The following is a 13,131-nucleotide window of genomic DNA, read 5'->3' on the forward strand; positions in this document are numbered from 1 at the left end:
AAGAAGATAAAGGCCTAAGACAGAACCCCGGGGAATCCCAGAAGTGATGGGAACAGCTAAAGAGGAAAACTGCCCAACATGAACTGAGAAGCTCCAGTTAAGTATGACCTAAATCATGAAAAGGCTGTGATCCTTATAAACTGCTGTAAATGAGACAACAGGTAACAAAGAAGACATGTTTCAGTGTGTATTAATGCCAGATTGATGTCGAAACTGAAGTTGATTTCAAAGTACATTCTTTAAAACCTGTACAGTAAGGGCTGTTTACAAATGAGATAGAAATGTGTTAAAACAGAAGGATAAAGCTTCCAAGCAGGATTGAAACAACTGTATACAATGAGAAACAAAATATACAAATATTTTTACATAGTCTATCTTTTTTGTACCAATTCTGACCTGATTAATACTTAAATTAAATTCTCAACTTTTTCACACTTCCCACTGCTGATTGACTTGGCCAGTGCAGTTTCTTAACAGCTGAGTGTTAACTACTCTAATGTGTCCACATAGTTGCTGTCTCCTAATCAGAGTGTAATGTAAGGTCAAAATTGCTGCAGTGACGGTAGGCGTGGGTTTACTAAGTTGCTCAAGGGCACTCTCATAGTCATTATGGAAAGAAAAGGAGACTGTTAATCATCCGTTGCATACTCAAATGATCTCATCTGACCTTCAGCATCCCACCACTCCTACTTTTCTGATGTCACTTCTAATCAGCAGGTTGTTTCCTTCTTGAAAAGGTCTGTACAATGAAATAAAAAGAAATCTTTACAGGAGTATTGAGTACAATCCACCCACAGCTATTTGTAAATTCGTGTTGGAGGCTTTTATGCAACCTGCGTTGCAACATTAAGAGTCCAAGCAGAAATGATAGATGTTCTCCAGTTCTTAAAACAGTCGATCTGTCAGCGGCAAAGTCGGCTGCTTAAGTCAAATTACCCTACATGAACAAAGCAATGCTTGTTCCTTTTTCCTCAGCTGATATGTTGGTTCTGTTTGGATGCTACACCACTAGAGGAAAAGTGAGCATCCCTGTGGCAGACTAATCCAGTGTTCTCCTCTGATGGTTCCCTCCTGACATAGTAATATCCCTCCCCGGCTCAGCCAACAAGCCCTGGCTCTCTGCCTGAAAACAAGGGCTATTTTCAGGCTGAATAGCAGGAAGCCAGCAGCTCCAATACATGGAAAGGCTTAAACACTACAAATGAAAAAAAAAGATGTGTGTGTTTGTGTGTGAGTTTGAGGGAGAGAAGGCAAGTTGTTGCCCCTTTAGCCAGGAAGCCGTCACTCTCTCTTGGAAGGTTTGATAAATGCTGGGAAAGGCCATTTCCAAAAGAACATTATTACTAGTCTAATGTGAATAAAAGGAATATTTCACATTGACAGCCTCACATAAGTGACAAAAAACATAATTCGTAGAATGTGAGACTAAACCATATATATAGTGGTGGTTTCCAAACTGAAGAGTCTGACATCAAGATGGATCTAAAGTAGTGCAAAAAAGAAAGTTAACTGTATTATTTTAGTCTATTATATATTTTTTTTATATATTCTTCCAACTTCAACTCAGTGGAGATTAATCTAGGCTTTAGATGAATTGTTCTGGATCCTCCATGATAATAGAATGAAAACAATATTTAAAATAGATTAAAAGTTTATTCTAAGAAAGATTGCTAGTTTTAAATTCATCAGACAAGGATTTCTGTGGCATATATTGAGGCATCGTGAGTCACACTGAGACAGTTTAGACACCTTAACCTCACCCATTAAATACAAGTTTTCAGCACTCAAGGCATAAACACCATTTTATTTCTTGAGTGCTGACCGCGTGAATCACAAAAATAAAGGAGCAGAAAGAAAACCTTCAGTTTGTAATTAAAGAAGCTTGAATTACGCATTCTCCCATTTAGCCGTGCTGGAGTTGCCTTCTGTAAAGAAAATTTTTTGTTATAGAACAACAGCAAAAAAAAAAAGAAGAAAATAAAATCCATCCTGCTCCCTCGCTCCTTCTCTGTGTGTTTTTCTTCACTCGGCTATAATAAGCTGCGAAGGTGCCGTACTCTGATTCGCGCCATTTCACAATTATGAGTCTCAACAGGGAGCGTTCATTAATGTTATGCTAATTTTCTGTATCCAATTAATTCTTTCCTCTCCCCGTTTCTCTCCTCTTGTTCCCCCGTTTGGAAATTGTACCTGTCAGTCAACTGTGGTGTTGGAAAAACACAAACAAAACCCGCTGAAATCATCACTAATGCATTCAGCGATTGCTTACATCCTACATTACTACATGTTAAAATGCAGAGAAAATTATGTGCATTTATAAAGTAAAGTTAAACAATATTATTTCTTTTTATGTATACAATCAAGTGTGGAAATACCCATGCGTCATAAAGGTTAAACCTTTAACTGGTGTAGAAAACTTACAAAAAATGTGTAAATTGTGCAAGTGAGAAGAGAACAAAAATATAACATGTGCATTCAAACCTGCAAATACATTTCTGAATAAAAATTATGACTTAACTGCAGAGCATGTAATGTTTTCTGACAAGAAGCATATTACAAATAAAGAAGCATGAAAATTCTGCACAATAAAAACAACACTATACTGTCTAGACATGCTACTTAATTAGAAATTATGAGCAACATAATTTTTCTATGTATGGATATCAGATAACAATAGCTCCTTGGCATGCATCAGGAGTGACAGAAACTAAACCAAAAGCAGAATGGCATTCTGAGATCCAGCCCCCCGAAAACACACACAGAAATTCATACGCAAGGCACTTACCCTGAGGTAGTTGAGGGTGAAGTTGGTCAAGCCCATGCGTGTGATGTTTTTGGACAATTGTTCCAGCACCTGAGGGTCTTGCGCCTAAAATAAGGAACACATAAATAAAATAAGGGAATTTAAGAACATTTTAGCCTATATTATATTCCTCTGGACAATAGTTAGGTTCATTAGTACATATATTTGAGGTATTTGATTTTTATTTATCTTCACACTCTTGCAAAATTGACAGCTGATCAGTTATATTGCTTGAATTTTTACAAATATCTAGCAGGATTTGTTGTTGGTGGTTTTTAAACTAGGTTTGAAATTGCTGAATGTGGGTTTGTCAAGCCACAGTTTCAGAGTGTATTGGAATAAATAATGACAAGACACAGAAATATGCAACCCAAAGAATAGAAAAAATAAAAAGCACTGGTTTTAAACCTTTTGCTTTGCACTTTTATGAAAAACATATAAAGCATAGCAAGATGGCACAAAATAATTAAGAAAACCACATAAAAACTAATAAATAAATATTAGAACTCCAGCAATTATATTGAATGTTTCAGAGAAAAGGGTACATTTTTGAAAAGTTTCCTTTCTTAAAAAAGTAAAAAAATGCTGGCAATTATAAGTATAAATCTAAAGGTTTCTTTTTCTCTAAACTTGTTTGCTCCACAGATAAACATTCACATCATAAAGAGCTGGAGGTATTGACAGACCAAAACACAGCCCAGACTAAGCAGAAGCAGCGCTCACACTTGGATTCAGTGCCTCATGAAAAATGCATAATTCTATCTCCAGTCACATCTCTGTGTGGGGAAAGTCATGAGGGAAGCGGGGGAGTCCTTTTGTACCGTCAGCAGACCAGCATGAATGATAGCAGGATTGAACTAGTGTGCATTATTTGACAGCTGGCGGGATCACAGTCTGAATTACTTTACTCATCAAGCAGAATTAGGATGAATGTACTGTACACATATTTTTCTTGGCATCACCGGCACAGCGATGCATCAACAATTTAGAAGAAAGTTGAGGAAATACTGACACATGTGGATGAGAAGAGATGGAGGCTATCAGCTCAAGAAACTCAGCAAATAATAGAAGTAAAAACCAGATCAGAGGGTCAATCATGAAGTTTAAAATGAAGACAATAAACTGTATATGCATTAAATCTGAGAGGATACAAAAAGGAATGTGTAAATGTGTCTATAAACAGTCCTTATATGGATGGATAGTTGTAATGTCTTGTCCTCCGATGTAGTGAGGAAAAATATCTTAAAACATTAGAATCCACAGTTACCATCCAAAATGCAATCACATTTAACTCTTAGTGCTTCTTAGTGGTGGCAATATAACAGCTTTGTTTTTATTGCCTTCTGTTTGTGCCGGTGCCATAATCCAGTGGGTTTTCAATGGGAATTTCATTTTAAAGGAAGTACTATTACAACCATAACAATCGGCAACACATTCATTACTTTATTTGCAAAACAAAACAGGTATTTTAAATGCAAACATTGACAGCAATCCAGTAAAAGTTTAAAATAAAAATTCATAAAATATATGACAAAACACAATTTTACAACCTGTAACAAAGTATTATTTTATTGCTATATAGTTTCAGTGAAACACTTCTGCATCTCTTAGAACCAGATTATAAATTTAGATATAAGTGCAACAAACAGAAACTCATTCATGGATCCTGTTGATAAGTTTTATTTTTCTATTGCCAGAACAACAAGCTTTGCAAATTTGATGTTTGCAAAATAGAGATCTGACTTACTTTAGTTAGTTGATTATATGTTGTAAATGTGTACTTTTCCACCTCAATAAAATTAAGTTGATGAATAAGATGCACTTTTTAAAAATGATTTGCTGATTTTGAAAATAATTTACAAGTAATTTTACAATCTCTGTGCAGGGATTGTAAATCCCAGAAAGGAAACATTTAAAGCTGTAAATGATCTTTCAAAAAGTCTATTGTGCTGTGACCAAATTAGCACCTCAGGTCTCAGTGAACATTAAAAATACTAAAGAACAAGTGAATAATTGAGATTCCACTGTGGAAGCGCCATCTATGAGTGGGAAAAATTTATTTAAAGTTTTATTTTTATTTTGTGGTAATGTACCAGCAATAATGAAAAGTAAAAGCAATAATAAAAATGACAACTTCAAGTAGCTGTGCCACGCTAATCATAGTCCCACACTGTAACTCCATTAAATCATGTTTTGAAATGTATTGATATTTACTGAGGTTCTCATCAAACCAACAGTGGAGAAAATGGTAACAATTATTTTGACAATACAACCAGTTATGTTTTTTTTTTAAGTCATTAACTTTGACTAATCTTTTAGATGAATCCAAATTTTTATCATGATGAAAAAAAAAATCTCAATAACAATAAATGATCCGACAAATGCTCACCCCACGCTACACCCTGTCTTGTGTGGAAAGCCTGATCTGGTCAATTTTTTGTCTAATTCAAAAGCTTCATAAAAAATAAAATATTTTTCAGCTTCATTTGAGGTCTGGTAAAATATTAAAAAACTACGCTCCAACCCTCGCTTTGAAAAGTGGTTTCTTCCAAAGCACTTCGAGTTCTCCAAGAATCTGAAGTTTCAACTTCGCTATTCTGACTCCCATGTGTCTGTATGTGCTTTCATTAGCTCAAGCAGTGATCAAAAGAATGTACTTACACTCAAACACAAATCACAGAAGACCTGGCCAGGACCCACAACAGTCCACAATATCCCACTCTCCAGGAATTAGCGTGAATACCCAGAGGGGCCAATTTATTGGTGAGTAAAATTCATAAGAAGTTTCAGGCAAAAAGCAAGACTGGATCTTAAACCTTTAAACCCACATTATAAAAGAGAAAAGGATCATATGGTCGTTTCAAAGCAAATGTGGAAAATGTAACGAGATGGGAAACCTGTGATTTAAATTCAAAAATTGTTGCTTACTCTTGAAATGTCTTATTTGACTCATGCTACCTGTTAAATTTTCTCATTTGTACTAATGAAGTGAAAAAAAGAAATATTGGTACACACACAGTGAATGGAAGAGTGTATTGGAAGCTGATGCTTCCTGTCTGTGTGAAGATCAAGTCTAGTGTTAAGTTTGTGGAGCAGAACATTTTTTTCTGTGTGTCTCCACATAAATAACTGCATCTAATTCCTCAGTGAACTGTACTACTACCTGAATAATAGACAAGTCATTTTAAAGCATAAAGCAAATAAGCTAGCATTACCCTACCTCTTCAGTTAGCTGGTCTGTATTTAAACATTGTCAGAAGGACAAAGATGTTTAATAAAGATACAGTGGGGGAAATACTTGTTTAAACTCCAAGTTAACACCAATATAAAGACATTTATGATGGAGAATCTGTAAAATATGGGTGTTTCAATAGACAGAGAAGAAATGTCAGCAAAATATCCAGAAAAAAAATCTAAAAGCTGATTTGGATTTAATCAAGTGAAGTAAGTACTTAATAAGGAATGTTAATAAGCATTTTCAAAGTTCAGTTCAGAAACTCAGTAGTACACATGTGAAACTCACAGTTTCACATAGTACTTTTTCAACGACCCAGTGTACATAGATAAGGTGAAAAGATCAATGACTATTGATAATTGAAAATCTCACTATCCACATAATCCGGCTTCCAGCAATTATAGTGCTTCACTTTAGCGCCCCCTGTGGTACAAAGGAGAATTACAAAGATAAGTCTCAAAAAATTAATTTTTGTTGTTGCCTTTCAGTCTTTCTTAAAGGAAGTGTGACATATGGCACAAAAAAACAAATAAAGTTTTGCTTGTCTTCAAACCCAAACAAAGCAAAAGGTACTGCAAACTTGAAAACTCCTCAAATTTTCCAAAAAAAAAAAAAAAAAATCTTTTATCCTTCAGAGTTTCTATGCAAGTTATTGTGGACTTAAATGAGTACACACAAAAAAGTTTCAGTCGCAGGTATTTTAATCTGCATTATCTTCAACAAAATGTACAATATCAATTGTTCAAATGCTATCTTTTGATGTATGCTGTACAGTAAATTTCATTGTTTTTTTTGACCACATGAAAAATAATGTTTTTTGTTTCACAGTGAAGCTTTGCATACAGAGTACATCAAAATATAAAGTCTGAACAGAAACCATCTAAACCCATGTAATAAAGCAGAGAAACAACAGATTAAACATTTGGCTCTTTTAAACTAAAAAAGAAAAAACTAATCTGAGTGGTTTTTGTTTAATTCATTAGAATTATTTTTCTTTCATGCACTGATTTAAGACACTTGAGAAACTGAAAAGAGTGACCTCTGAATTCACTTTATGTATCTAATCCTTTGCTGCAGCAAACCTTACACTAATATGATCACGTTCTAATCAGACAGACATGCTAAGAGTTCAGGTAATGTTACCTTGAAAGATTTCAGTGATAGTGATGTTGGTGCTTCTTCATTAATGTGACTACCATGTACAATTCTCACAGTTTTTATGTAAAGCTGCTGTGGATTTCGAAAATATTTTATGCAACTATTTTATTGGTCCTTGAATCACAAAAAAGAGCCAGGAGGCTAGTGGGAACATATGCATAGTTTTGCTTTGTTTATTTTATTTTTAGTGCAGCATCATATGGTTTCATCTTTTCTATAGTCTATGCATCATAGACTGAGTCATCCATTCAGTGGAATTAAGAACTGAAAATTTATGTAACCTTTTGCTGTATTATATTTTTCTCAGACAAAAGGCTTATTTTTCCTTTTCAGTTTTTCATGCAAACAGAAATTCTTTCATATTCCTTTGTTGGCATATTATAACAAAAGGCTTTTAAATACGTCTCTGCACTGTGCACCGACAATCTCTACTAGTCAAAAAGTCAACCAAAGCGGACATGCAGTGCTGTGGAGAACAAAGTTAAATATCAAACAGAGACAACCAAAGTAAATACAAAACTGAGTTTTCATTGAGTGACTTAATTAAGAAAAACTGTTTTCCAAACCAGCCTGTTCAACCTCTCTCTAAATGATGAATTAAGTGGGACTAGCTACATTTTTTTTCAGTCAATTTCACTACGTATCTGCTGAATACTGCCAGATTTGAACAATCAGAAAATCTTTTAGAATGAACTTGTTTGACAACATGATGTAGACATTTTTCACAAAGGCATCTTAATAATCACAGCTTATTAAGATGCCTTTGTATACAATTTAAAAATACAGTTTTAAAAGGTGTGTGTCCCCTTGCATCTGGTGTGAAATTAACAGCATTAAAGATGATCACATAAAACAGGGTGTAAAACATGCCAAGCATGATTGTGATGATCTGGGGCCACTTTGCTTTTCCAGGAGCTGAAAGATTTGCTATGATTAATAAAAATCTCTACCAGACCATCTTAAAAAAGAGTGTTATGAGTTTGTTACACTTAGCTCGAACAATGATCCAAGGGTTTACCAATCATAGTTTTCTGGTCTGAAGTGTCAATTCAGATTTTTTTTTGTCATAAATCATCTCCAAATATGACAACAAAACAACTAAGTTGGCAACACTGTGGTAACTATTGTTACTCGGATGTGATCTGGTGTCCATGTATATCAGTCAGTCCTCTCTCACAGCAGAGCAAACCTTTGCTGAAGTCGAGGAAGATCTGTGTATAAGCTCTGTGTTACTGATCTCCCAAAAATTTATGAAACTGAGGCTAATTTATTGGAGCAGCTTTATACCATGTTCAGATTGAATGACTCAAAAGAACAAAATCATAATTTTGGAGAGACCTGTTTAAAGCCTAAACTTAAATCCAAGTGAGACACTGTGTCACTAACTTCAACAGGCTATTCATGCATAAAACTCCTTGAAGTGGCTGTATTAAAATTGTTCTGTAAGAACCAGTGGGACAAAATTCATCCACAGAAATGTAAGAAATTGCCAGTGAGCAGAAACTCTTGAAGAAAGTTGTTGATGCCAAAGTTGTTTGCATTACTTTTAATACTGTAATAATACTGTAACTGACTGTAAATCTAATACAGTCAGTCAATAGTTGCTGTAAATCTAATACAGTCAGTTACAGTATTAGATTTATGGGGGAAATTAGTACTTTCTCCCCAAAGTGCTAGTGCACTTTTTCAAAAATAGGTCCCAATTTTTAAACTGCCTTTTACTAATTTAGCTTTCTCTGATAGTATCATTTGCTTGATGATTTGAAACATTTAAGTTTGGGAAAGGTCTTTCACACTAGTGTCTGTGTTGTCTGTTGGGTGTTCGCTGTGTCAGACTTACGTGCATGGCCAGGATGCTGCGCGGGATGAGCTCCCGGTACTGCCGGATGGTAAAGTGCCACGTCTTGATCCTCATCAGATCATCGAAGGCAAACTCCAGTATCAACCGACCCTCTGTGCAAACCTGGAGAAAGATTCCATATTTACTGTTAGCTGACATTTTTCCTCATTCTTATGTTTCTTTAACTGACTGGTGTCAAATCATAGTAACACAGAAACCAAAAAAAAGTCAGTTTATTGTTCAAATACAATTTCTCTAAAAATGCTGGAATTGTTTTGTCTGAATTCTGGAATTTGCTAAAGGACTTTTTGAGCGACTATGATCCCAATATTTACTTTGTCCGTGGGCCCCTAAAATGCAAAAATAAAATGTAATCTGCAGAGGGGTGTGTTTACACCAGAGACAAAAGAACTCCAGGTCAGAGAGAGTTGCCAATTAGGAGGAGACGGAGAGAGCCAGAGAAGGGGAAACTGAGAGGGGAAAAAACATTATTTCGGCCCTTTAGCTGAATCCAGCTCTTGTCGGGGCTCTTGCGCTTCCCTGTATTTCGTTGCTGTGACAACCAGGCAAGAGGCAGGAGAGAAAGAGAGAAATGGAGAGACAGACAGAGAATGGGGTGGGGGTGGGGGGTGAATCAGCTGATTAGTTGGCATGGCAACAGCAAAGATGTAATCCCACCAGACACACTCTAATCAATGCCCCCAGCGCAGATGGTCTCCTGAGGATCAACAAGAAAGAGGCTAGCGGCCATACTGAACCCCCCCACCCCAACACACAAATACACCCACCAACCCTTCACACCACCACCACCCTCACCACCCCCCCTCTACCCCATCCCCTGTTCCCAGCCAACTACCTCTGTAACTCACGTGCCAACACACTCAGTCATACAAAAAAGAAGAAGAAACAGAATCTCACTGCATGGAAAACAGACTCTCTGCTGTTTCAAATAGAAAATTAGATACCGTGAAATGTTCCCACTTTTATCAAAAAACCCTGTTTGCTGATATATACAACCATTAGAGAGTAAAAGTAAGAAAAAAAAAGTTTTGTTCAACAGCAAAATGTTTATACAGACAGAAACTTTTAGCAATAACAAACATGTAGCAATAACAAAACACATGGTCAACAGAAATAATCATAGCCAATAAGAAATAAAACGTTTATATGACTGTTGATCTATAGCATTGCTATGATCTGAATAAAAGGTACAGCAAACCATCAACATGCTCAACAACATACTCAGTGTAATTTCCATTGTCATATAAATTTGCATGTCTTCTTTTCTAAATACCATTTTAAAATTGTCCTTAACTGTAATGTAATTTTTTCACAAGTTGGGTTATCTGCTCTGTTATAGTTCTGTCTCTCTTGTTAAAGTCAGACTTGCTGCACTTAATAGTAACATTAAAAAGGACAATATGTCATGAGAAACTTGGGATTAATTATTTGATGTCTTGTTTAATGTGGTTTTGTAGCTTGGAAAGTAAATCTTTTAAATGAGTGACACTTCAGTGTTTAGTTTGATATATTTACCAGAGCTGGAGGATTTTAAATTAACTCTCTTGTTATATTTTGATATAATTTAGTTACTTATATTTCCTCTCCTTTTGGTTAGTAAATTAATTTAATAAATAATTGCCTAAGTGAAAACAGAGTTAAGATAATCCATAATTTGAAGGATTATCTTAACTCTTCAACCTGCTACGAAACACTCCCTGATATTTTCTATTACAAAAAAGTATAAAGGCAATGATTTAAATTTCAATTTAAAGTTGAAATACTGTTAACAGTCCACTTTATTAAAATTAGAATCAGAATAAACTCAACTTTGGCTGATTTTTTTCTTTTTTTTTTTTTTTTTTATTGCATTGCATCCTTTTAATTATATAGTGGATTATTTTTCTAACCCCCAGCAGCATATTTAAAAATAAATATTAAGGCAAGTATGAAAGAAAAAAAAAACTATTAATTCTTGACATCATTTCTGAAAGTTAGGTCGTTTCTCTGCATGACATTTACCCAGGAGCAGTGAAATAACTTGAAATGTATTTACCAGTGAATCAGTGTCTTATGGTGCTTTCCAGGTCTATTGCCTACAGTGAAACAACAATGCACTATTGATTCCTTCTTCCATAGTGCCTACTGTGTCCTTAGTACTGCCTTCTAATATTGCTTCTATATCTCTCTGCAGTCCTTCTGCTTCTATGCAACCCATAGATGAAATCATAAATGGCTTAAATCAGAACCAGAGAAAAATACTGCACTTTAATTGCCAAGCCCAATATATGCACAAGAATTTGTCTTTGTGGTGCTGGTGCAGAGACAAAATTGCAGCCAAGGCTTCATATTTTCCATGAGGAAGATTCAATCACACAAGCTAGTTATTTCCCAACAGCAAAAGTCAGTTGGTTAAACCTCATATTTTCTCAACAAAGCTCTAGCCTATTATGTTTTAGCTAAACAGCTTTCCCTTATGAAAAACTAAAAGAAAGAAAATCCAGATGAATTAAAAAGTGTTCCATTAAATGCTACAGCCCCTCGCAAAGTTCCCATTGATTTAAGAGCAGGGTCATAAATCTTGCACACAACGGGGCTGAGATCTCTGGCTCAAAAGAGCAAGAAAGAATAACAGTGTCCCGCTGCGGAGACACTATTCAGTACTGCGCCTCAACCTGACAATCAATTAACGGAGCAGATGAGAGTCATTAAATTGAGTATTATGAACATTTATCACAACTTCTGACAAATTTGTTGACTAAATATTCTAAGTTAGAGTAACTAAGTGGTTAATATAGGAGGAAGGGCAGATTCTGTCAGCATGATGGTATTAACACACAAATATTTAAACCAAAATAAATAACATGAGTAATTGTTTTTATTAAACACAGGAAATAAAAGATTATTGCAACTACTGCTATTTGCTTTTGTAGAAAATGTATATTTATTTGTTTGTCTTACTGGTCATCAAAACAAACTAAAGCTTTAAATTAGGAACTGATTAACTAGTTCCTATTTAATCAGCCAGGTTGCTTGACAGACATAAATCATAAACATTCATGTCACTTGTTCTGTGCAAACAGCCAAAAGTGTTACCATAATAAGTGTTTTAAGGGGCTTGTTCAGGTGGGATTTTTCGCAACGATATAACTATAAAGAATTTCTAATAAATAACTTTGAACTTTTCAACAGAAAAGTGCAGCAGTCATTTTTCAGGCAGCTGGAAGGCAGTGCACAGCAACAGGGATTAGATGCAGACACTCTGGTCCTGGAGCATCTCCCGATGCCTCATTGTAATGACTTTAAACCATAAAAACTCAGTTTAAAAATGTTGATACCAGTAGCTAAACCAAGCCTGTATTGCACTGTGCAAAAATACAATAAGTACAAAAAAAGTAGAAATTGATCTTGATTCTGCAGTTTTAAAACTGTTTTATCAGAGAGATTAACTACTGTTTTGTGCCGCATCCAAATTAAACATCTAATAAATTCATTGTTTATTAATTCTAAGGAAATGTAAATGTAAATTGAATTAATTTCTGAATGTGAAAATCACCCCTCATAATGTCCTTGAAGAATAAGGCACTGAAAGTCTGTGAAACGTTTATGACTTGACACACACCCCCAATCTTCAAGATGAGTAACAGTAAATCATAAAATGTATAATAAATAATAAGAAATATCTATTTACCAAAAATTCCTTGGAGATAGTCTGAAACGGCTAAACCTGTCACAAAGTTGGACGAGGAAGTAAATGTATCGTAGTACACACAGACAGGTGCGTGGACTAAAAAAAGTCCTCAAAATTTATTGCCAGAGAAATGTAACAGAGGGGATCCAGGGGTTCACCAAATCTCCATAGTGATATATATATATATATATATATATATATATATATATATATATATATATATATATATATATATATATATATATATATATATATATATATATATATATATAAATATATAATCTAACATCTTTTCTAGGTCTGCCAAAGACTGTGAAGGCTGCTCTGAGTCATGAAGTTAAAATACAAATGAACAGCTTGTCTGTTGCATAAATTCTGAATAATAAAATCTGTGGGGTTTTTTT

At 34.9% G+C, this 13,131-nt stretch overlaps 1 protein-coding gene across 5 annotated transcripts in view; it reads right to left on the minus strand.

Annotated features, from left to right (window-relative positions):
• LOC129360662 (LIM domain-binding protein 2) overlaps positions 1 to 13,131 on the minus strand; it is an 89,890-nt gene that overhangs the window by 16,484 nt on the left and 60,275 nt on the right. For all 5 annotated transcript variants that reach the window (XM_055030992.1, XM_055030991.1, XM_055030990.1 and 2 more), the window contains exons 4-5: positions 9,037 to 9,159; positions 2,786 to 2,869 (exon numbers count right to left, since the gene is read on the minus strand). In XM_055030992.1, coding sequence (XP_054886967.1) covers positions 2,786 to 2,869; positions 9,037 to 9,159 — 207 coding nt within the window. The remainder of the gene's footprint in view (positions 1 to 2,785; positions 2,870 to 9,036; positions 9,160 to 13,131) is intronic.

This window comes from Poeciliopsis prolifica, unplaced genomic scaffold (assembly GCF_027474105.1).
Source record: "Poeciliopsis prolifica strain line A6 unplaced genomic scaffold, Auburn_PproV2 SCAFFOLD006, whole genome shotgun sequence".
NCBI lineage: Eukaryota > Metazoa > Chordata > Actinopteri > Cyprinodontiformes > Poeciliidae > Poeciliopsis > Poeciliopsis prolifica.